Source organism: Chamaea fasciata, unplaced genomic scaffold (genome assembly GCF_029207755.1).
Source record: "Chamaea fasciata isolate MVZ Bird 193981 ecotype frontalis unplaced genomic scaffold, bChaFas1.0.hap1 SCAF_1, whole genome shotgun sequence".
Classification (NCBI taxonomy): Eukaryota; Metazoa; Chordata; class Aves; order Passeriformes; family Sylviidae; genus Chamaea; species Chamaea fasciata.
Genome location: NW_027094086.1, coordinates 21,420,642 through 21,445,938, shown reverse-complemented (window position 1 = coordinate 21,445,938; position 25,297 = coordinate 21,420,642). Strand labels below are relative to the sequence as shown.

Below are 25,297 nucleotides of genomic sequence, written 5' to 3'. Positions count from 1 at the left end.
GAACACAACTAGCAACCATCTGGCAGAAGGGGTACACAGCAGGTTTGTAAGAAAACTGAATCCTTTTCTCGCTAAGCGCCTCACTGGGGGTGAAGTGTAGTTAAAATGGTATGTCCATCTCTGGCCTGGGACTTTCATTTATCTCTGATTCTGAGACAGTAAGGGTGATTTATTCTTGCTGTTTTTCACTGCTTCCTTTCATGTGTTTCTGGTACCGTTGAGGGAAAGGCACTGCAGGACTGTGTCTTCTCATGTCAAAGTCCTTGTAGACTAACACAAGCAGCACTGCTGGAGATGTGGAATGAGCTCGTTAACAGGGGATTGATGCCGCTGCAGCAGCTGCCCTGCAACTGAGGGCCTGATGTGATCAGGCTATGCTGGCCTCACCAAAAGGCTCTTTTTCAGAGGAAGAAGATTGCTTTGCAAAGGCTGTGATTGACTGGATGACCTGGGGAAAACCCCTTCCCAGGAAAATAAGGCTTATGCATATTTTTCAAGCAACATGATTAGCTGTGGGCATTGTGAATGAAATGGAGAAGAGTAAATAAAATAAAAATGTATAATGTGTTTGATAACTTGATTTGTTTTTATTTTTCCTCCGTGCAGCAAAATGTACCCAGTCCGGTGACTGCAGGAGCACCCCACAACAATCCTCTTACAAAGCCAACTTTGTAGCCTTGGTGTCACACTTACTCTGGTGTACCTGGGAGATGAGGCTCCCCACACCCTGAGGAGCTTTGGAAGAGCTTTTCTTCCACTCCTGAGCAGGGCTGCTGTGTGCATTCTTGCTTGTATCCCAAGACATTTTGCCCATCCACATCTCCACTTTTGTAACCTGAGAGGTTAAGCACCTGTAATGGAAAAATGTAAGGTATAGGAAAACAGAGGAAAGATCTATGCTCCAAGTCACAGGAATTTTCTTACTGTTGTCATTCTAGGTTGCTGGTCTCTTCTCACCTGCCTAAATCTGGTTCCTGAAAAACTAGGAGGGTAAACAGAGCTAATTTTGGTGGTGTCCTGGTTGCAGGGTGGGGACACAGTGTGGCTCTGATGCTGTTCTATACCACCTACATATCACTGCTGGGGACACAGTTTTGGGGGAAGAAAAGGTGAGTGTTTCACTGAAACTGCAGGGAAAACAGAAACTCTCCAGTATCACCTTTTCAGCGTTAGAGAATTAGCATTATGTTATTCTGGCATGGATGTGCAGTAGAAACCATTTAATCCACACATGCCCAGGTTCTGCACTGAGAATCACTCCATCACACATAGTTCTCTACCAGACTTTTCACATATTTATACGTAAAAAGCCAAAGAAATTCTCATTCACAGGTCTTAAATTACAGAATTCTTAGCATTCAATTTCCTATTGGTTATTGATCCCTTTGCCTTTGATGCTAGTAGAATGATGATCCTCATTCTATGGTTCTCTTATCAATCTTTTCCCAGACCAGGTGTCTCGGACTACACCACGGGGTGATGTTAGTTAATGTTTATCTCCTGTGTATCTTGTGGTTACTCCCAAACTGTAGATGTTAAACTCATCAGGCCCCACCTCACCCAGCATTGGTGAACAGTCTTTTGAAGAGAAACTTCAATTCTCCTTTTCCTGGGGCAAAGGTGAGCAATCCCCTGCTGACTAAAGTTACATAAAAACATTTTAGAAGTCGTGTCATTTCCAACAAGTGCATCAATTTTTGCCTCCCTCCCCCCAGTGGGAAGGCTGTTGGCATCAGCCTTGAGGACCCCGTCCTCTGCCATTGCTGTCCATCCCTCCCCTTTTCTCTGAGACACAGCTACAGGACATGGTGCTAAAGAAAAAGAGTCAAAACACAGAATCCATGTGGTGCTGGAGGACAGTACTGGGGAATGGAGGAGTGGGGGTGAGCCCCAATCCAGCCAAGCTGGGGGAAGCTGAGCCAAGCCCAGCCAAGCTGAGCTGAAAGGAGCAGAGCTGGGTGGAGTGGATCAGAGCAATCAAAATCGGTGGTGCCAGCAGCAGCTGTGAGGAATTGAGTCCAGCATCCAAAGCAGCAATGCAGAGTCAAAACCCCAGTGCTCTGTGAGCCCCAGCACAACGTGGATGATCTCACCTTTGGGGGATTGTCCACTGCTGTTTTCTGTTCTCATGGGCCCAGGGACAGGAGGAAGCTGGCAGCATGGGGACAACCACCATCTTGGCCACTATCATGGCTGTACCAGGGCCACGTGGAACTAAGTCAAGGTGGTAAACATCTTTTTGTGGGTAAAGCACCTTCTTTTTTTTATACTCTTGTTACTAATATTGCTGCTGTTACTGTGCCTTTCTTATTCCATTGCTTGTTGCTAGCAAATTGCTATCCCAATGCATAGTCTCTCCTCTGTCCCACCCTGAAGGGGCGGGGAGGAAGTAGGTGGCTTATTTACAATTAAATCTTTGGTGTTAAAGATTTGCCACAGGTGGCAAATCTCTAGCAGTGGTAAGAGACAGAATTAAGTAAGTTTCCATTTACAGATATGACAACATAATATGCTTAGGGTCCACTTTTTGAAGTGTAACCTCTGTTTTATGTCATATCAGGTTTAACCTAGAACATGTGTAACTCAAGGTCCCAGTTACTGAAATGTGACACAGCCATTCAGCCTGCCCAGGGCATCATTTTTGGTTTTCGAATGCTCAGATATCATGTGATGTATTTTAAAACATGCTCAGAGCTATAAAAAAGTACAGATGTCTGGCCAGCTATAGCCAGTTGGAACATGACAGGATTAGGGATGTTTCCTTAGCAGGAGACATGGGAAATAGGAGACCATTCGGCAGATGTACTGCTCTTAGTATTTCAAGTACAAAAGGGCCATTATGTTGGCCTAGCTTGTCAATTCTTTTTTTCTTAATGATTACTTTCAATCCCAATACAAGTGAGAAATCTAAATTTAAAATTATTTTTTGGAAAATATTCTCTTTGTTCTTGTTGCCCAAGTTGTAACTACATGCATGCCTTGTGTTCTTAGTGTAGCTGGAAATACTTGTTTTAAATTTGTATTCACCTTCTAAGGATTTGTAACCCTGCCAGCTACATTTTCATTTCCATACAGCTATTCTACCTCATTGACTATGTCCTGTAGAAGAAAAGTGAGACTAAAAGCTTTCTTTCAGTGAGGTAGTCACATCACATGGACTCATATATAATTATGAAGTCTAGGGAGAATTGTGGTCCCAAGGACTGTGGCTCTCTCTAGCATGTTAGTTTGGACCACAACTCCTAAACCTATTGAAAATAAATGCAAATCCTTGTTGGATTTTTTTTTCAGTTATCCTAAGCAGAAATATGTCTACTAGACGTAGATTTCAGGCAATCATTTTTCCAAGACTTCTAACTCAAAACGTTAAGTGGCTACCTTTGAACATCCAGTTGTCCATTGCATTCATTCAAAATGTTACCAAGAAGGACACTCAAGATGCAAGGACAGAAGACATCATTTATTCAAGGGTAGACACCTTATTAGCACAAACTGGCAATAAGACATTGCCAGACTCTAGAACATCTTCATTTCCACCACCTTGCCCCTTCCTCCCCTGAACCTAGTGAACTCTGAATTCCCTAGACTTCAGTAGGGCAGCAAAGAGAATGCACACAATCCAAATTACCTCTGCACCAAACCTTCCATTTAGTTGGTCATAAAGCCATGCCTTGCTTGGGAAAGCAGATGGCAAATATAATACCACTCATTCAGTCATTCAAATCACCACCCATTTCACCAGCAGGCTTTTGGCTGCTACTAAAGTCTGAAGTGTTTGCTGTGGTTAGCACAGAAGACACGAAGGATTGAAGGAATGAAATACCACAGGAAAGAGCAAAATCAGCTTAGCACTGGCTGGCTGCAGGATGCAGAGGATCAGTGTAAGCCTCTGACACGTACTAGAGGGAATGTGCAGCAACAGGAAGTGCCTGCCAGTCAGGCAGCCTATTAACTCAAAGGAACAGTTCTCTACTATTGAAAAAAAATCGATTTTTCTGCATGCTGCATTGTTTTACTAATGCTAAAGATGCATTGCTAGAGGCACTGACAAATGCCTTCCTTGTTTGCTATCTTTTAGATTTAGAAATGAAATAGAAGACATTTATTGAATAGGCATCTACAGTATACAGCAGGGAATTACCATGTAAGCAAGACTGTGAAAAAGCCCAACCAACCCACGGCTTTGTTTTCTTAGGCTGTCATGATCACCTCACCAGAATTGCCTCACTGTTACCTTCCATCACAGAAGCTACCCAGCATTTCATGCTGGTATAGATGCTAGAGCATGACACACCTACAGAAGTCTTGTACAAGTTGTAAGACTTCCTGTTCTCCTTTTTCAGTTTCCCCATTGGCAAGACATCAAGTAACTTGCCCATTCTTACAAAACAAAAATTAGTTTGGCTACCTCCAGCAGACTCACAGAACACACAACTTATCTAGGAAAACAAGCAGAAGTGAGAAGTGGCCACTTACTTTCCTGCAAGCGCCCTGAGAATCCTGATATTAAGTTTTTGTAATACCCTTTAGACATTCCATTAAACCTTTAATATAATCAGATTCTTCTGCACTCCCATTATGGCACTAAATATTTTAGGTCATTAAAACTCTCTCTGAAGTTCAAATGTTTTTACAGTTGACATATAAAATCAAGGTTATACTTTCAGTCTCTTAAAATGTATCTTGCCTGAACTGCCTCTTTTATAGGATTTACTCCCCAACTTCAAAAATTCTTAATTCTAGTCACACACCACAGCAAGATTGCAAATTAAAGACTTTCCCAGTCTGCCGCCATCAGGACAGGACTGAGTGTAAGAATTACACAAGTTTAACCTAATGCTTTTACAGCAAATGATTTTAATTAGATTCCATTTACACCAGACCAATTTCACCTCCTTATGCTAGGCTTATTTCTCCAATTCCGTAACAGGAAACCTGAAGATGTTCCCCTTTGCAAGTGGGGAAAAATAAGGGGGCTCCTAAACTGTCTTTTGGGGGACTTCAGAAAGCATAGTAAAGGGCTTTGACTGCAACAACAGATCAGAGAACACTGGCATTCTTGAATTCCATAGAATCTCTATTCTTTACAAATAGCAACTGAAACCCAGCAGATTGCAGTGGCTACAGGTCATGCCTCCCTCCATGACTAACATATCTTTGTGCCTCCTCCCCACTGCAGCCCAGCAGGTTTTACCCTCTTTGTAAAAGCAGGATATGCCATTTTCACTGTTTCATTTCTCCATTTGCATTATCAAATTTAAAAAAGCAATTTATAGAGCCAATTATGGGCTAAACTGGGTAGAAATTATCCCTTTTTATTCCACAGGCCTGCAGGAAGGGGAAAACAAAAAATCAAGGCAGCAGCTGTAGGATAATCTATCTGTGGATGGACAAACTTAAGTGTACCTGCCAACTCACTGTGAAAGTTTGTTTTACAACAAAAGCCCTTTTACCGTCTCATTTATGCATTTAACACTTAGCTTGATTACGCATTTAAGTGTTAATCCTGCAAAACCCCAAACTCCAGTATGGTCCTGTAGCAAATGAAACAGTTCATGTGTTAGTGCTGCCTCTTCCCACTCCAGTGCCATTGGCCATTGCACTGCAAAGCCCCTTTAGGGGCACAAACTGACCTGAAGACCCCATCAGCCCTGAGTGAAGACAGAATTATTTCTGTGCTATTGTACACTAGACCAGATTCAGATTAAGCAGCAATTTATTTTAAAAACTCAAACACTTCCCCTCTCCCTCCATTTCTATTATTTAGAAGACAATCTACAGCTGTAAGCTTATCTTCTCTACAATCCACTAAAACATAGTAGAGTGGGATTCTAACTTGGCATTCTGGAGAACGAGCTTATGAAAAAGTACACTGTACAAAAGAAACCATGACAAGTAAGTCAGTGTTTAAGGAATTTTTATTAAACCAAGAATTTTATAATCCAAATTACGTTTCTTTGCTCAGCTATCAATTCTCACTGTCAACTAAAACAGTGGTGATAATCTGAGCTTTTCCACAGTAAAGAATTACAAAATTAAAGAAAGGAATGCTTTAAATTTTTTGTACTGTGCTGAAAATTCTTTTCCCCTGGGTTTATAAAACATTAATTTGTATTTTTTATTTTACTATTTTTTTTTAAATTTTAAATCAATAAGTAATCTAGGACTAGCATTTGTTTTGCTAGTCCCGGCGTTGCTCTGTACGTAAGCTTCAAAGTTTCCTTTCCTTTTTTTATTTATTTTATATTTTGCAATGTTTTTCTCAATATTTAATAGTTTTTCCATGTTTAGATTTTTTTTTTCTTCGGTGAAGCGAAGTTCTAGATTGTAGTCCCGGATAGCTCTGCAAAGAAAAACAACGCTGTTATGTTTTAAAAAAAAGCAGGACCTTGTATGTTTTCTACTACTGTATGCCATGGAGCACTCTGGGCTTTCACTGTTTCAATGATACCAAAGTTCTTTAGAAGAACAATATCAGAGGTCCTACCACTTTTTAGGGACACAAGAGTTTTCCAAAGTCTGTGACCTTTGGCAAGACAACACTAACCCTAGAATTGGACAGTTGCTCAGCACCACTTGAAGCACATTGTTACTGTGATTGACTGCAGGTCACCTCTACTCTTGAGGCCAGCAGACTGAGCCTCATCAAATACCTACCCTAGCAATATTTTCAATTTCCAATTACTAAAACATCGTGGAGCAGATAGAGTAATTGTCTCAAAGTACAGGCAACTTAGTTTAGGAGAGACAACCTATTCAGCACTCATCTCTGTTGTGAAAGTGTCACTAGCAAAAAAAGAAAAAAAAAAAAAAAGAAAAAGAAAAAAGAAAAGAAAAAAGAAATGCAAACAGAAATGTTTAAAAATCATGACTCAAATTCTGCCTCCAAAAGGAAAATTGCAGAAATTAAAATACCAAGAAGAAAGGAAAATTTTATGCAATCAAATGATAGCTACAAATGTGGAAAGCAAGGTCACAAGCAAAACCTACCTAGACAGAAGAGGTAATAGATTACTTTTTATCCTCAACTTCATATTTTCCCCTGTCAAAATTGTTGAGGTACTACCATTTGCCTCTGTCATGCACAATTAAGATACCCACCCCACAGAAGGCAATGAAGAAGAACCACTATTTTAACTGACATAAAATCACCCAAATGTGAAGTCAAGACAACACATAGTTTAGTTTTCATTTACTGTACAATTTTAGAATTTAGTTAGTATATACAAATTACAGTGCAAATAAGCTCTTTAATTTTTAAGGAAGAAGGGGGCTGGAGTACCATTTTAAGCTTATTTCAATTCCACAAGTTGTTCTCAATAGTGTGAATAGTAGCATTTGACAGAACTGCCTGTTTTTGCACACATGCCTAGAACTAATTCCAGCTAAATGTGCTGTTAGAAACAATGATCTGTCAGTAGCTTTTGCTAACCTAGTGAGCACAGACGTTTGTTTACCATAGCTGCTACTTCCTCTGGCTGCACATGGCACAGAGTCTGGACACATGCTGCTTACAAGTCCATGGACCAAAGACTTGCCCCAGTCAACCTATGGAACCACAGTGGCCAAACTTACTTATTAAACACTTGGAACCCCAGTGGGATTATTAACTGCCTTTTGAGCAGCCTCTTTAGCTTGGTGGGCTTGTAGTACGGCTACAGCTTCATCAACCTGTTAAGTACAAATGAGAAATTAATTAAGGGAAGCTTAGCAATTTCTGTATATTTACATTAATAATACAGTGGAAATTATACAAATAAACGATGCCTGCACTGTTGGAAAGAAAAAGAACATTACAATTCCGGTTCATGCAATGGTAAGTCACTGTCACCCTTTGAAAGAGGTTACTCTTGCCCTGAGCCACCACTGCACTGCTGTTACTCCACTGTGCCAGCACGAGCAAGTGTTGGATCAGTGTAGACATAACCACCTACGAAACCAGGGCAAGGCAAAAGTCCACCTACCTTCGAACGAAGAGACTCAGGAGACTCGAGCATGTGGAGGAGTTCAGAGTTGTCAATCTCCAACAACATACCAGTGATCTTACCCGCCAGAGTAGGGTGCATGCTTTGAATAAGGGGGAATAGACGTTCGCCTAGACAGAAAAGTGTTAATCAGGGTCAAATCCAGCCTAAATTTAAGGATAAGGGAAACAAATTTGTTCTACTGCTAAAACCATTTACTCTGCATTTTAAGATTGAAAAAGTGCACTTCAACTTCCTTCTGCTACAGTGCATAGAGGAAGGTATCGTGTACATACCTAACATCTGCTTTTGTTCTTGTGGAGGGGCAGAAGCCAGCATGGAAGCAGTCAAGGGTTCCTGACCTTGCACATGGACAGCAGGCTGCAAATTAATTTAACAACATTTGAAAATTAAACCCCGGCTCATAAATAGGTAAAGCTTCAAACAGACAATATTTCCCAACTCAGCATACACAATGCCTAAAGCACCAAAAACATCAATGAAATTAAACAACTATGTCTATTTAATCAAATACTACTGGTTAGAGCTGAGTGATGATTCTGAAGGATTATTAGGAACTGCCCCACTGAGGAGCAAATACAAAAATTTAGGCTAAGGTATGAGGGAACTGAAAAGTACGAAGCAACACAGGATCACATCCTGTCCCCAGGTGAACTTCAATCATACTTAACTCCCTAGTAGTGCTTTTACTCTACTGCCATGATGCAGAGCCTGCATTGCCCTCCCATCATCCTCACCACATTCCTCTGCAAAGAAGATGAGTGAAAGCCCAGAGCAGTTCCCCAGATGACACACCTGCTGCATAGCAACCTGTGGCTGCGTGTTGAGGTGCTGCTGAGGGTTGCGAACGCCCGCAGCGTATTTGTACTGTGGTACTGTGCGCACGGCAGGAGTGGCCGCAGTAGCTGCTGCTGCAGGACGTGGACCCATCGTCTGTGTTGATGTATTAGCTGAAAAAATAGTAACAGAATTCCATATGTGAGCAATTACAGTTATTTTGCCCAACAAAGCAAGTTGAATCAAATACCTAATTTAGGTATTGTGTTACAGATTCATCTTAGCAGTAATGTCAACTGTCACATCACTGGTCATGCACAAAGGTTCAAACCTTGAAATTTACTGGATGCTACTTTCCAGTCACTTCATTCATGAATTGCCCTTTTTACATGCTATTGAAAAAACGTCTGTGGTAAAAAATCCCCTTTGTCTGAGTATTAATATAATTTAATTATAAGCTAAAGGACATTTGATTTACAACACATTATGTCAGTCAGTCTAAAAAAAGATACTTTTAGGAAATAGATGGCTGTCTGATATACTCTGGGAGAATTATGCCTTCACAGAGGTTGAACATCTGGAGATGTTCAAGACCTGCCTGGATAGGGCTCTGAGTACCTTGGTCTAGTGGAGGGTTCCTGCCCCTGGCAGGGGTATTGAACTACATGAGCTTTAAGGGTCCCTCCAACCCAAACCATTCAATGATTACAGTCAATTCTGAACCATTCAGTGACACGCACATTGTATTCATGATACTGGCTCACAATAATAAAATACATATATATGAAACATAAAAAAAATAGCAAGAGCTAAAATTGTATCATCTTAATATTTCTACATGCAACCTGTTATTACAATTGCTGCAACTATGTTTAGAAATGACAGAAGCCATCACACAGTATTACTGAGGTGCACACAAGAGTAGGTGCTTCATCTTGAAGAGATGGCATCACAGCTGGAGTCTTTGCTGGGACAGTATTTAAAGCAATTACTAGAAGGTGATATTAGCTTATTCATTAGGAATATCACATGTGATATTAAACTTACAAATGTTTCTTTTGCAAGATCACACTGAACCAGCAAAATTGGAACAGAAGTCTAATACTTAAATTTTGCATAAATCAAACTCACCAACACGCTGCGTTGACATGACTCGTGGAACTTGGGAAGAAGCTGGTCTCATGGTACTGAACGGTGGTCTGGGTGCTGCTGGGCGGATAGCACCAGGCATGTTTTGGAATGCTATGGTTCAGAAAAAATACTGTTACATGCTGAAACACTGAGAGGTGACAACATGACAAACAGAAGAACTGATACTGCAATGTCATGAAAATGTATTTGAAAGTGAAGGTAAATGCTACTGAGTTTACAGCAATCATGGGAAAGAGGTAAAGAAGTGACTTACGATGAGGTCTGGCACCCTGAGCAGTCCAGCGAGGACTAGGTCTAGCAAGTTGAGCGAGCTGATTAGTAGGATAGTACGCAGCACGGTTCTGAGTCTGCCAAACACAACATCATCACTTAACTTTGTGAAGGGCATGTTGAACCCTCCCACTATGAGATTAAAATGCTGAAATCACTGACACACACTAACAGCTTTATATGCTGTTAAATCTAAGCAGATTTTATACACAGTACAAAATACTCACTGCCTCATCTCTACACGTACCTGAGGAATAGCTGCCATGAAGTATCCTGAAGGAGGTGCTGGCTGGTAGGGGTTGATTACAGGATTAGGTACTGCTCTTACACTTGCCATCCTCTGCATGTACTGGTTGGTGAGATGAGCTTGGCGCTCCTCTTTACGCTGGGCTAGAGCTACATATAATGGTTTAGTAGCCACAATTCTACCATTCATTTCTGTGACTGCTTTGGTGGCTTCTTCTGGTGACGAAAAGCATACAAATCCAAATCCTTTGCTGCGGCCACCTTCCATCATCACCTGTCAGTACAAAATTTAGTTTTAAAACTAAATGTTCTGTGTCATTCAACTTGCATGAGTTTCTTGTTTCAGCGTATTAGAAGTGAGACCACAGGTTTGTATTCAGCTTTATAAAATACTGAGTATTTTATAAAGCTGAATATTATTGTGTAACTAACAGCTAACTGTTACCTGAATAGAGAGGAAAATCTCATTGAAATAATAATGAGCACAATATTGCACTGGAAAGATAGTAATTTTTCTCACGCTAGTCTCACTACTTAATTTATTTCAAAAAAAGACGATCATGTGGTGTTTAACCTGACATGTAAAATAATCAAGAAAGCTGATGTCCACATTTACAGTGGGTCACATCTGTTACTGAATGAAATTTACTTTTCTTTGGTGACAGATCACTACTCATTTTCAGAGAACAGATGTGCACAATCTATGAACTTTACCTTTGCACTAGTGATTGTACCAAATGGGGAGAACTCTTTTCGGAGACGCTCATCATCAATCCCATCATCAAGATTTTTCACATAAAGGTTTACGCCCTAAGAAAACAGGGAAGTTATTTTTAAAATCAAGCGTTCTGTGTAAATTTCAAAATATCATATAATAGAGTTAGCCCTCTTGATTTAAAATTGAACCTGGTATCTGGTGATCCTGTCCTGCTTCATTTGTTCAAACTTGCGCTTCAGCTCCGTCTGCCTTTCCACCTTTTTCTGAGCCCGGCCAACGTAGATTTGTTTTCCATTGAGCTCTTTCCCGTTCATCTCATCTACAGCCTTCGTTAAAAAACAACACGTTAGCAGTGCTTTGTACTCCAGCATTTTTCAGACACACAAAAAATGCAATTCAAATATAAAAAGCGACATAAGGATTCTAGAAAAAGAGCTAATCCATTTTAAAATACCACTAATTGAAACAAAATACCCCAAGATTTTCCCACTTACGGCAACATGAAAACTTCCTTCCAAGTATGCTTGTCTTGTTGAAGACAAGTCACAAGGGATGCAAACCACTTTTTTTTAATATGAAGCTGGAGGAAAAAACCCAAATTGCAAGAACTGTTTCTCCAGCCTTATCTTGCTAATGGCAGAGAAAAGTAAGCAAATAAAGTTGGAAAGCTTTAATTCACCTAGTTCTGTCTTTAAAAGTAACACCTGAAACTGTAGTATCTATCAGATCTTTCTATACTGTTAAGCTACAGATGACATGTACAGCTTTTTTTTTTTCATTTTTAGTCTTTCATTAAGGAAATATTTACAAGTGTGAAAATGTGAACTTTTTCCCTTCATACTGTTTTGAGTTACAACTCTTCAGATGTAAAAACTCTTTTTTACATATTTACTTAATTAATTTAAAACCAGAACTCATCACTTTATTGTATATGTTTATGATCAAAGCCATTAGACATTTTTACAGAGGTACTGGGATTTTACGTTATTTACAACACCCAACACCTGATTCTGATTACAGCAAGAGAAACTATTCATCAACTAATGTATGCAAGACTGAAAAATGTAGATGTTAAGACAGACAGGATTTGTTCTAATCTCTCGCTTGTACACTTGCAGTACTGACAAATCACCAAAATGCCTTTTGAAAAGCAAACTTCGTTCATTGCCATGATTTGTTCTGTACTGCATTTTTTTCCTGATGCTATGTCCCCACTGTCACAGTAAAATGACATATCAAAGCAACCAGTTGACAAAGAATTAAGTTACACAGCATACTGGCATATTATAGACATATACACTAATAAAAAGGACCCTTCTTCCAAAGTTACCCCTCAGAGTAAAAGCAACATCACAGGGCTCTATGACTATTTTCTCACAGCTATGCCAAACATGCTTTATAAAACTAATAGCTTTCCTGCTGACTTTGCAGAGCTACAGTTTGAAAACGCAATTCTTTCTGCCTTGCACAAACATTTTGTGCAACCAAATTGGATCCAATGATTTAGAGATGCAGTAATTTACTATGCTGTATATTGCTCAGCATGCAAGAGTCCAAATATCATTGAGACCTTTAAGCCCAACTACAACAGGTTTTTAAATGATTCTTCTACACTAGTTCCAGCTGTATCATAGTATCTTGCCTTAATAGGCTTCTCAGACCAACTGACATTTGCTCATCGGAAAGCATTCTAAATGACAGAAACTGTGCTAAGTAATTTAGGGAGTGAGCACCTCTTTTTGCAGTGTCCCTGACCAGTTAAAAAAACTTAATCAGTCAATGAAACATATTTGCATCTCAGTTACAGGATTCCTAAAATTAAGTCCAAAAGCTTACTTTTTGGGCATCTTCATGTCTTTCAAAACTAACGAAGCCAAAGCCTTTGGATTTTCCACTCTCATCAGTCATAACTTTCACACTTAGAGCAGGACCTAGAAACAGAATGAAATACTTATGCTTCATATACAGTGTGCTCTTCACACCGTTTGAACAACCTCTTTAGAAGATAATATTTAGTTTATTTCACTGCACCAATAACACTATCAAGTAAATGTCACCCATTAATATGAAATTACTAATTTGCCATTACGGCTGAAGTCCACCATGCTGAATTTCTTTTCTACTGTACTTTGAACCAAAATTCCACCTCAAAGTGAAGGAAAATTTCACCACAAAGTGAATGAAATTTGTTTTACCATTAAAAATTATGACACTTGAAAAGTATTAGTGCTTCCATCCTTTGAAGCAGGTACTGAAAAAACCAGAGGGAGGCCTTGCAATTAGGTAAACGTTTCACTATTTATCCTGGTGAAAGGCCATCCTAGTTCAGCAATTTCACAACCTCTGAAACAAATTGCAGTTCAGAGTTTCAATTGGAAGTAGCCAATTTAGCTGTAGCAGCTAAATTCGCTACTGTTTCAACCCCAGATACTTGAAGAGCAGCAAGGAATTTCCTGTACATGTTGTTAAAGGCTGCTACAGGGTAACTCTTGTACCAAGCTTTCCCTTGCTTTACATAATATCCACTGGTGAACAGCAAAAGCATAAGGGAAAGAAAATAAATTAAAAAATAAAAAAAGAGGTGAGATTGAAAATAAAACATGAAGAACCTGTAATGGCATTAAGGGATTTGCCATTTCACATTTTGATGGTAACTCATCATATACATTACTACATCATGGTCACACATCCACCACAATTTTGCCCTGTGTATAACTGAGGATCAAGGCAGAGCCTCATAGCTTGGTGCTGGAATAGTTCCTTATAATTTTGTATTAGGTCAACCACCACAATGAAAACTGAATAACAGAGGTAAATCTGCAGGTCAATGAAAGCCACAGTAAATTCATTTTTGTTAGACATCCTGTAGGTGCATTTATAAAATCAGTCTGTACTAAACCAAACAACACTTCCATTTGTAACTTTGAAAAAATTGCAGAACCCATAGAGACACCATTTTCAGATTCCTGAAAACAGTTCTGACAGCAGGATTAAATGATATTCTGCCTATTTAAAATTCAGATATGACTGCACTTTTGAATCTGAAACTGGAATTCAGTACCAACTTTTAAGTAACCTTTATTACATTTTTACATCAACATCAGACAGTCTGATTCCTTGTATTTCAAGGCACTGTACAGAGAAGACACATGTAGTAAATTGAAGTCCACTTTTGTTTATATAAACATTTAGACATTACCAAACTTGCCAAAGAGTTCCTTAAGTCTCTCATCATCCATGTCTTCCCCAAAATTTTTGATGTAAACGTTGGTGAATTCTTTTGCTCTGGCTCCAAGCTCTGCCTCACGTTCCTTGCGCGATTTAAACCTTCCAACAAATCTAGTTGCAGGAAGAACAGAGTAATATAGATTAAAGCAAGTGTCTCAAGGTTAAAAAATTTACTTTAATTGTCTGGCACTGTATTTTATTCTTAATCAGTCTCATTCACTACAGGTATGAAATTCTTCAGATAAAATATTTATGATAAAACTCAATCAGAAAAACAATTCCACTGTCCTTTGCTACATCGGCATGTTTCTCCCAGTTTACAAGGCATGAAAATGCTTTCAAGCCATTGGTGAGATTGTTCACGCTTACAAAACCATCTTTGACAACAGGAGCTTGACAATGGAAAGCTAAGAGCCTAAACAGAAATTCTAGATAACAGCACAATCCCTCTGCCATCCTAAAAACATGGCAGCCTTAAAGCAGTTACTGCTCTCTGATGCAGTTTTTAGGCAAGGGATATTTAACTAACTGCCCTCACTCCCTAACACACCTTTCCAGCCTGCAACAAAGACTTTGTTTTTAGGCATAGTGGCATGAATAGTTCAACTTGCTCTTGAGTCAAATACCATTGCAAACTGGCTAGGAACACCAGTGGTTAGTTCATACTGGCAGAAAAAGAGCAGAACCTGAACATAACATTCTTCAGCCCAAGGACACGCCCTGGGACAGACTGTACATGGCTGACGCTCATTTTCGACTGTAGTGACTCCCACTTTCAAATGTTATTGTAGGCTCTAACTTTATAATTGCAAATTTGGCGAATGCGATACAGCAGCAGCCAATACCTCAGTAACTTTTGAACTTTGACAATTTCAACTAATTTATAGCAATCAAGTATAGTAAGAATGGAAGTGCAATGTGTTCAGCATATTTTGATACTGAGCGAATTGTTTTATTTCTTGAAGATTAGCCTGAATAGAAATTCAAGGCAAAAATAACTCTTCATGATATGTTTTACTCCTGTGCTCTTATGATTGTATTCTGACCATTTTACTAAATTAAGATTGTATAACAATGGACACTGAATAAAAACATCCACAATATGAACAGGACAAGCAGGAAAACTAAAGTTTCAAAAAGTATGTTTTCCCTGTGTCTTAATCTACCAATCTCTACATAGAAAAAGAATCCATGATGGTAACCTGATGCTGATTTTATGTTATCCTTTTTCCAAACCCTCCTTAAAGTATATAGAAAGCTGTTCTTTTGCACTTATATCAAACACCATAATAATGAACATTAGGCATAGCTGTGTGAGGCACTCACTCCCCCAGCCTAAATATTATTAAAGAAGTTGCCAAATAACATTTTTCCTACAATGTAGAACAGTGATAACATTTAAAACATTATGCTTCTCTAAGTTTTATGTTCGACTCCCTAGATATGCCTATTAACAGACATTCATACAAAAATACTGGCCTAATTTGACCACTCTTTAATGCCAAGTAACTGTAACTCTAAGTATCAGCCGACTCCAAAACATGGATAACACACTTATCTCACAACTCTTACAAAGGAAGTATTATTCAGAATACTCAATGGATTGTATTTTATCTCAGACCAATAAGATCAGAAAACCAGGGAAGATCCCAAATCCTCCTTACAGTATTGGCTTGTAAGACAATTAATACAATGATTTTTTTCCTCTGGAGTCCATTATTTGTCTTTTTGAACTTAGACTGTCTCTAGAACAGACAGGTGACACAATTCTTAAAATCCGTACCATTACAACACTACATCTTCTTAAAATTAGAAAATTTTAGAACAACCCTCCTTTCATAGGTAAACTTTTAAATCTTTGTCTGCTGGAAAATGAATTTCAGTTTGCTGATCCTGAAATACTTATTTATGTACTTACACTTTGCGGTCATTAAGCAGCATACCATTCATTTTTTCAATAGCTCTTTCTGCAGCTTCTTGTGTCTCAAAATGTACAAATCCATAACCCTTGGATCCATTTTCATCACACACCACCTATTAATGAAAAACCTTGTTGTAATACCCATGGAATGTTTCCAGCATAAATTGAGGAGTTTGTGTGTCAATACATTTTATTTTCCACCGACCTTACAAGACAGGATGTTCCCAAAAGCAGAAAATGTGTCATACAAAGCTTTGTTATCAATTGATTTGTCCAAGTTTTTGATGAAGATGTTTCCTACACCACTTTTGCGTAGAGATGGATCGCGCTGAGACCACATGATGCGCACTGGTTTGCCTTTAATGACATCGAAGTTCATGGTGTCCAAAGCTCGTTCAGCTGGAAAAACATCACGGAATTAGTAGAAAATGCTAGTTATCTTAGTAAGCACACAAATACCAGCTGAAGTACAATTCTTAACAATACTTTTCCTATTTCAAGTCCAGCACCATCACCAAGCTGAAAAGCCAAGCCTCCAATATACTCTGCTGCATACAAGGAAGAACTGGCAAAAACTCATCTGCTGCACTTCAGAAAGAACACAAGTCAGCTGAGAAAGCTGCGGAAATCCAATCAGCCCATAAGACTAGATCTATGAAAAGATGGTACAGTGAAAAGAGAAAATGCAGCAAGTGGCAGCTGTTACAAAGTTTTAACATTTGTGAAAAGCAGCTAGCCTCTCCCATGTCACATAGACATATACTGTGTCGATAAAAGTGCTTATAGGGGTACTTCTTGTGCCTATACAAAGCCTTTTGCAAATACTAACATAAGAACACCTACAACACCAATACCCCTAAACTGATAAAATTTCTTTGTTAGGTGGAGTTTCAAGCCTCCTTCAGGCAGCTATGGCACGCAACTTCCTCAGTGACCAAAAATATCTGTGATGAAATTCTGGACAAGAGACAGTTCAGACAGATTCAAAACTAGCATTTACTTAGAGAATCTGAAATGATACATATATGGAATACATATGAGCTCAATGAAGGAGCAAGCTTTAAAACAGCAAACCAGGGTAATGTAATCCAGGTTTTGATACTGCAATGGAGTAGTTTTTCCAGTAGAGCCCCATAACTAACTTTTCAAATCCTGCATGTAAAATCTCTTGTGTATTTAGATGGGGAAGTATCAAGACTTGCTCAGTTTTCATACGTCCCTTCAAAGCCACAAGACATATCTGCGATGTTTTAACTCGAGTATTTATGCACAAAAGAGTAACAGTTCTCAAGTACAGCAGTTCCTTTTCACCCCTGTTCCTGTAAGTCTGGAAGAACACTGAAAAAAGTCCCAATAAATACCTGAAGTCACACCCATGGGTACTCACTCACTTCCCTGTAATTTTCAAGTATCAGAACAATATGACATTAACAAGACTGAAACCAGCTTAGTGATAGTTTAAAAACAGCAGTTGTTTCAGTTATGATTTTTTGGGGGAGGACCAAGGGCGAATCACATTGTGAAAACCCTTATTTGATGTTTTTGTTCTTTAAGTGCTGTTTTTGTCTTGAGTCATATTGTTGCACATCACGGCCAAAGAAAATTAGCAGTGAGCCTGGGATTCAGATGATATACCATGTTTTATATCCTTTCTTGTGACATTTTCAGATTAGAAATAAATTTGAAGATTACATTCTCTGAGAGACATCCGTAGGCATTAAAGAGATGGACATCTAACATTATCATGGGGTAAAAGATTATTGACACTATTACTATATTCACATGACAGTAGCCACTCAGCAACATTTTTAAACTGAAACCGCAAAAATTACATGCCAGTCTTCTAAATAAGTTAATAAAGTTTGCAAAAATATAAAATATTTAATATAAACTAAGCAGAAGAGAAAAGGCAACCTAGATACTGTTAATGAGAAATAAGATTTCATTGGAAGGCTCTATACTACAAAAGTGGGGAGAGGAGATGAAGAAAAAAAAAAAAAAAACAAACAAGGGAAAAAAGAAAAACCACCTGTGGATATCAGACTGGCCACAACAGAAACTTGTAAAGACTTCACTACTGCCCTGGAAGTCATTAGAATTATTACTGCCAACACCAATAGACGTGCCAGCAACAAACAGTTCATTATTTCCAGAAGTAGTAACAGGGTTTCTTCCATCACTAGGAAAGAGGCTTTTCTAATTCATGCTAATTGCTTCTAGAATAATCCTGATACTCCTCAAAAATGTGTGCTCCTAGTCAAATTTCCCAACCATCTGACTGAGAGTGGGTCTGTGGGTTCTTTACGAACATTACCACTCTTAACAAATAGTGAACCTGTGTCTTAGGCCAGTAAAATTTCTCCACGAGGACAGCACGGAAACTCCAACAGCTCTCCTCATCTCTCCTTTGGAGCAGATGTACAAGAAATTTAAGTTTTTCTGCTTAATCAACACCACATTGTCATTCCATAGTCCATTTCCAAAACATGACTAGACTCCATCTACAACCAGGTACAAACTACTCATTAAAATTCCCAACGAGTGAAACTGGCTCACTTTCATTACATTTCAGTCATAAAAGGCTGTGCCGGTTGCAGGAGGCAGCTCCATTCAGTGGCGAACTTGTTACCAACGGACACACCTACCCGGGCTGTACTTCTGCTGATTCTGCTGGAGCTCTCATTGAATGACTCACCAGCTCCCATTTTAGTCGTGAGCAACTGGACAGTCCACTTTTAACAATTTCAAAATCACTCAGAATATACACTTAATGCCACCCTGTGCTAAAGGTAAACAGCAATAACTATGAAATTAAAAAAAAAAAAAATCCTCTGGAAATATAACCATTCTAAAAATCCAAAGGATTCTGATGCAGTTTCAGATTACTCAAGAATATTTCTAGTTTAGTGATTAAACAAGATTGCCCGAGTTTTACTCCAGACTATGACTCAAATTCAGAGAAGTCACAACTCTGAAACGTGTGCATACCTCACACATGTGTCATCAGGACTAATTAGTTTTTAGAAGAGCTTTGAGATCCCGCGTTTACAGACAGCTGGTGATGTCAAGCACACCTTCAAAGCTATTTTTCAAAATCCAAGGTAGCTGTTACTAGCTGTTCAACAGGCATAGCCTGAGATGTAGCTAAAAATTCGGCCAAACCCATAAAAGGTATTTAGTTTGGAATCAAAACAAAACCAGGATGATTTTAGTAACTATTCATCCTCAAAACTCCTACTTCAAGGTCTCTGTAAATGGACATAACGACTTATAAAAAGCCCCCCGCATATGCTTCCTAGGTATTTGCCAAGAACATACAATTCTGAAAAACTTGAAAAAACATAATCACCCAATACCATTGAAGTGTATTTTAAACAACTGCTTCCAGATATGTGCCAGATGCAGGTTTGATAAACAAGAGAAATACTTTTAGCTGAACTGGACTAGTTACAGGCTAAAGTGTCTCTCAAAGTCTGAAAAACACTCATAACATTTGGAGTAACAGCACCTTTCTAAGAGGCGTATTCAAAAGCTGAATTAAGCACTGCTCAGGTGAAAAAGCTCTAGCTGTTCCCGCATTTGACAAATTACAAACCAAGTCACAAAATGCACTGGTTGCTCAACTAATGACAGTGCTAAAGCCAGCCCTTATAGAACTCTGTCAATACTAAGGAGAAGCAGCATTTGAATCACCTTCACCTTATGCCCTGACATTATCACTGACCTGTGCTAACTCCTTATTTCTCTGAGTAACTGTACGACATTTTTATTTAACGAAAGCAAAGTGTATCAAAACAAGCATTCAAATCACCTCATCGTAAAGAATGGCTGAATGAATCAAAAGCCCTCTGAATTGAGAGAGCTGATAACAGGTGGAGTATCTGCCTATTAAGAAGATGAGACAGTAACTTTTACTACTTACATACAGATACCATCGGTACACCGAAGTCTGATCTGATAACGGCTGTATGCTAAAGCTAATTCTAAAAGCCAGTTAAATCTAATTGCTTGAAAAGTTTGTAATTAAAGTATCTAACTTTCATACACTTGAAAATAAAACCATTATAATAGAAAGTTGTTTACTTAACTATACTTGAAATCACGTATCTTCTAGTTAGCCTATCACTTTTTTTTTTTTTTTAATTGGACTCCACAAAACTTAGAACCAGTCACATTCGGTTCTTTTAGTGAAACAGCCTCCAAATGGATCACACTGTGTTTCTCAACATAAATAAAACTACAGAGAAAGTTTCTCTATCGATTAACTTTAGAGAAACTGCAATACTTCGTGAATAAACAAGTTTCATAAAAACGCGACTTGGGAGAAACGACGTCAGAGAATTTCCTGCGAAGAGACACGAATGAGAGCACAGCTCGGGCTCCAGCTCCCGAGGAAGAAGCACAAGGAGGCCCGAGTACTTTCCTGCCCTCCCTGCACGTGACAGACCTGCCATGGTGTTTTAACGAACGCTTCGGCCTGGACGCCTGTGAGACTACCCGGCCACGCCGGTGCGTCCTACTTCCTTCTCCCGGCCTTTTAACCACGCACTCACACACACCCAGCTCCTGCGCGGTTATTAAAAGGTGCTAATGACTGCGATGTTTTCCTTAAGCCACCCTTCATCTCGGACGGACGTGAAGAGCCGCGCGCACACCCATCCACAATCCCCTCCTCGGGAGCGGGGGCAGCCCTGCCAGGCCCCCGGGGCTCCCCCGCCCATCGCCGGGGCCCCGCGGCCGCTCTCGATCCGCGGAAGCGCCTCCCCCCCGCTTCTCCGGCCGCCACGAGGCGCGGGCGGCCCGGGCCGCGTGTGAGCGGCGGCCCCGCCGCCAACTTCCCCCCGAGCCCCGCCGGGTCCGCCCCGTCCCGGGCGGCAAAATGGATGCGGGGCGGCGGCCGGGGCGGGGGGCAGGGGACAAACATGGCTCCGCCGGCGCCCGCGGCCCGGCACTCACCGTCGGCGGGCTGCTGGAAGTTGACATAGGCGTATCCGAGCGAGCGGCGGGTGATCATGTCCCTGCAGACGCGGATGGAGAGGATGGGCCCGGCGGGGCTGAACTTCTCGTAGAGCATGGCCTCGGTCACGTCGGGGTGCAGGTCCCCCACGTAGAGCGAGGCCATGGGGTAGCTGGGGGCGCTGGGGTTCATCCTGCCGCCGTCTCCCGGCGCGGGGGGGGCGCTGACGAGGCGGAGGCCGCGGCGGTCGGTGCGAGCGGGGCCGTCGAAGGCGGCGCGGGGCCGCTCGGACTCAACGGCTGCGGCGGGTGCGGCGGATGGGCGGGCGGGGGTCGGGTCGCTCCGTGCGGGCCGGGTGGAGCTGGCGGCCGCGGGTGCTGCGCTCGGTGGGGTCGGGCTCGCTGTGTGTCTCCTCTCGGCTGCGCCGGGTCCGGGGACTTCGCTTCACCGGGTTATTTTATATCAAACCGGCCGTTTGCAGAAAGGTTGTCGGGAAGGTTGGATGAGAAAAGAGGATTGTTTTTTTTAAAAAGGTTTTTTAAGATTTTTGGATTTTTTTTGGCTTTTTTAAATATTTTTTTAGTAATAAATGGTGCTGCGGGGCCGGGCCGGCGTGTCCGGATGGTCCGGAGCACACGCACTGCGCACACAGCTCCGACGGCGGCCGGGGGACAAGGGGGCGGCCGCCGCCCCGGCCGCGCTCTATATATACCCGCCCCGCCCCCCCGCCCCCGCCGCGCTGCGCGCCACGCACCGCGCCGCGCGCACCGCGCACGCGCACCTGCGAGCGGGGGTGGGGACACGCGCGGCAGCCGGCGCGGGGCGGCGGCTCCGGCGCATGCGCGGGGGCGGGGCGGAGAAGGAGGGCGGCCGCGCGGGGAGTGCGCCTGCGCCCGTCCGGCGTCACGGGGGGCGGTGTGAGCGTGGGGGCGGCTCGGCGGCTGAGCGCACGCGCGGGAGGGAGCGCACATGTGCGCCGTTGGGGGAGAGCGGGCGCGTGGAAGAGCGCGTGCGCGCCGGGCGGACCAACGGCCAGCGCGGGGCGGGGCGCGCGGAGCTCGCGAGCGAGCCGCTAACCCCCGCCCCGCGCCGGCCGAGGGCAGGTCGCGCGCTCGCGCCCGGAAGGGGGCGGGGCTCGCGCGGCCGCTCAGCGCGTGCGCGGGGACGGAGCGGAGGGAGGCGGCGGCGGAAAGTTCGGAGGTGGTGCGGTTCCCGGAGGAATATTGTCACTAGGCCGGGAACAACCCGGCGTTAGCGTTTCGGCTCTGCTCTGGTCGTTCCTTAAGTTAGGCGTGTTTTATCGGTGTGTTTTCTGCTAAAGAAGTTCGGGCTGTAGGTTGAAGGGCGTTGGGATTTGACTGGGCGTCTCTTTGCAGCTCTGTGGGTGGGTGAGGTGACCGCCGTCATCCCGGGCAGTCTGAGGAGGTGGTGTAAGACCGCATTCCAAACGTGCCTTTGGAAACTTGGCAGCTGAGTGTCGTGCCTTGTGCCGTATACAGAATTTCTCAGGGAGAATCACACACAGAATCACAGAACGAGTTAGGTTGGGAAAGGCGTGTGAGATCATCGAATCCAACCTTTGGCTGAACACCACCATGTCAATTATACCCTGGCACAAAGCGCTGCCTCTGGTACTTCCTTAAGCACCAAAGCAATCCTGTGGAATTTGGAAAAACCTTATTTTATTTTTGGCTGGCTTCTCTAGTACGAAAAAAAACATTAATCCTTTTGTGAGAAAGGAAAATATTTTCCTGTCAATTAGAATTCTATGGGGCTTTTTATTACCAGCTAATTAAACATGTTTCAGATTTTCTCCAAATAATAAAATCAAATAAAATGTGCTTCATTCCTGCTAAACAAACGTGCAAATACTTGCACTTGTACTAAACACTAAACATTAGTGCAAATGTAAGGCAGGAAGCCAGATCATGGATTTGCAGAAGTCTTGGAGGTAATTGCTCTTTTATATTTAGTGTAGTTTTTCTCACTGTTTTCTTACTGTTCTCTACACAGTTTCAACATAAAGAAAATAAATGGTCTGCAGTTTTGCATCTTGTTTTGTTTTCTTGTTTTATATTTTGTATGATGTTTTATTTTTCTTTGACTCCCATTTGCCATTATGGGTTTAAGTAGAGCCGTAGGGAGGAGTACCTGTGGAATTTTGCTGTCAAGTGTGAAGATTCTACTTCCACTCAGCAGCTGCTGCAGTTTCATTGCCTCTTGTTGTGGGTGACCAGACCCACGGCAGAGCTGGCATCTCCCCTGCGTTCCATGGCGAAGTGTGACGTCTTTGTTCAGCCTCCACCCTGCCTTGGCTTTAAACTGAGGTACCACTGGAATCTGAAGCAGCTGACGTATGAACACATCCTGAGGTGGCAGTGGTGTCTTCTGTCAGCTGAGTACAGCAGAGTACAGCAGATGGCCAGCATCAGCATTGTCTTATAGTGAGGTTTGATGTGTTTGTTAAAATTTAGATGATGATTTTTAGAGAAAAATAAAATTTCTCTTGTTTAAATACTGGTTTGTAATGCCCTCCCTAGGATGTACTGTGTACTGTTTCTGGTCTCTCCTTTCCTTACATGGTTTTGTTCTTCACCATGTCTCCTTTCCCCAAACTGTCCTTTTGCATACCTGCTTCTTCTTTCACACTTTTCTGTCATTGGCACTTGGTCATGTTATTACATGTTTTTTCTTCCCTTGGCATATTCCTACTCATTCTTGTGAGTTAAGTTGCTCTGTTTCTACCCTTGGCACTCCCAGACAATGGCAAGATAGAGCCTAGAGCATGGTAAGGTATTTCTCTTTTACCCAATTTAAGGAATCAAATTTGCAAGTTTTGTTCAGCATAGAGAGAGACTGTTTGGAGATACTGTCTCTAAACACGGTATGATTTTAAAGTTTTCTAACACTAAATGCGGTTAAGGCAGTAAAAATGCACTCTCAGCCTTATATGGATATCCAGAAGAGTTCAAATTATTGTTTAAAAGCACTGTAGTTTTCTAAGCAAACTTCTCTAGTGTTTGTTCTTTTAGCAAAATAATATATTTTTGAGTCCTGTCCTCATGGATTGCACTCCTTTGGCTTTGACCTGAAACAAGGATCTAATTTAGTGAGAGTTTTACTGTCTATTCCCTTCTCACTGCCCTCCTCAAAGCAGCAAATGGGACTTTAGATAAAGGCTTTGTCACAGTAGGAGGTAGGTATAGCCCCTCCAATGGTGCCCAAAACAAGTATCTTCTCCTCCTCCTGTAACAAACTGACTTTTCAGGATGTGTCCTAAGTGTTTTAAGGCAACAGGAAAAAATGCTTCCATGCTTCAGGCACAGAATTTGTATTAAACTTTAGATTCTGGTGCTGCAAAATTCTCTTAGTGATTTTGGATTAAACCTTGCACAGGACCTGAATGTTTGTGTGTTTGCTTCTGCTGACTGCCCACCAGAACTGTAGTCCAGAACCCTGAGTGAGATTTGGGGTCTGGGAGGGCTCCTGGCAGGAGAGCCCTTGTCAAGTATTGCCTGATATTCTCATCTGAGTCTCTCCAAGATCCATTTTAGCTCTGCTACTCTCAAGTTCTACATGGTGTCTGATAAAAGGTACTGTAGAGAGCCTGTGTTGTCAGCTGGGCTTATTGCCCAGACCTGGTGTGTGTCCTGTCCTTGCAGGTGTTAGGTGTGGGTGGCTGGGCCTGCAAGTTGGCCCTTTTAGCAGAACCTACTGCTTTGAAACCCCAGGTTTGAGATTTAGCTAGAATATATAACTCAGTGTTTCCTTGTCAGCTTCAGGGAACTGCAGTCCAACAGGAATTGAATGAGGGGCAATAATTCTTTAATTATAAATCTTTTTAAGTATTTTTGCAATCCAGATAAGTTACCTGGATGTGTTGCCTCCTTTCAGCTCAATGTTCATTGAACTAACAAATAGGAAAAAAAGTGAAGTGTACACAATGTTTTTCACTGACAGCAACTGAGAAATATTTCAGAGTTCAGAGATACATTATTTCTAAGCATAAGCTCTACCAAAGTTAAATAAAGATCCTTTGTAAC

The 25,297-nt window shown here is 41.5% G+C and overlaps 1 protein-coding gene across 1 annotated transcript; it reads right to left on the bottom strand.

Moving 5' to 3' along the window:
• Positions 1–5,900: 5,900 nt before the first annotated feature.
• Positions 5,901–21,945, bottom strand: PABPC1 (poly(A) binding protein cytoplasmic 1). Its single transcript, XM_066177880.1, has 15 exons — positions 21,254–21,945; positions 16,503–16,696; positions 16,295–16,410; positions 14,348–14,487; positions 12,985–13,079; positions 11,337–11,474; positions 11,145–11,240; positions 10,432–10,704; positions 10,168–10,261; positions 9,894–10,004; positions 8,781–8,935; positions 8,261–8,345; positions 7,965–8,095; positions 7,576–7,671; positions 5,901–6,343 (listed from the first exon to the last, which is right to left on the bottom strand). Exons 1-14 carry the CDS (start codon positions 21,444–21,446, stop codon positions 7,579–7,581), a joined length of 1,914 nt encoding a protein of 637 aa, XP_066033977.1. The 5' UTR covers positions 21,447–21,945; the 3' UTR covers positions 5,901–6,343; positions 7,576–7,578.
• Between the last annotated feature and the right edge of the window lie 3,352 nt (positions 21,946–25,297).

What these genes read in the sequence shown, in the direction of transcription:
- PABPC1 (XM_066177880.1), bottom strand. Translation starts at nt 21,446, where the DNA reads ATGAACCCCAGCGCCCCCAGCTACCCCATGGCCTCGCTCTACGTGGGG. An exon ending in CTGCTTAATGACCGCAAAGT is followed by an intron (nt 14,488 to 16,294) that starts GTAAGTACATAA and finishes TCCTGCAACTAG; the next exon opens with ATTTGTTGGAAGGTTTAAAT. An exon ending in GGAACTCTTTGGCAAGTTTG is followed by an intron (nt 13,080 to 14,347) that starts GTAATGTCTAAA and finishes TTCTGTTTCTAG; the next exon opens with GTCCTGCTCTAAGTGTGAAA.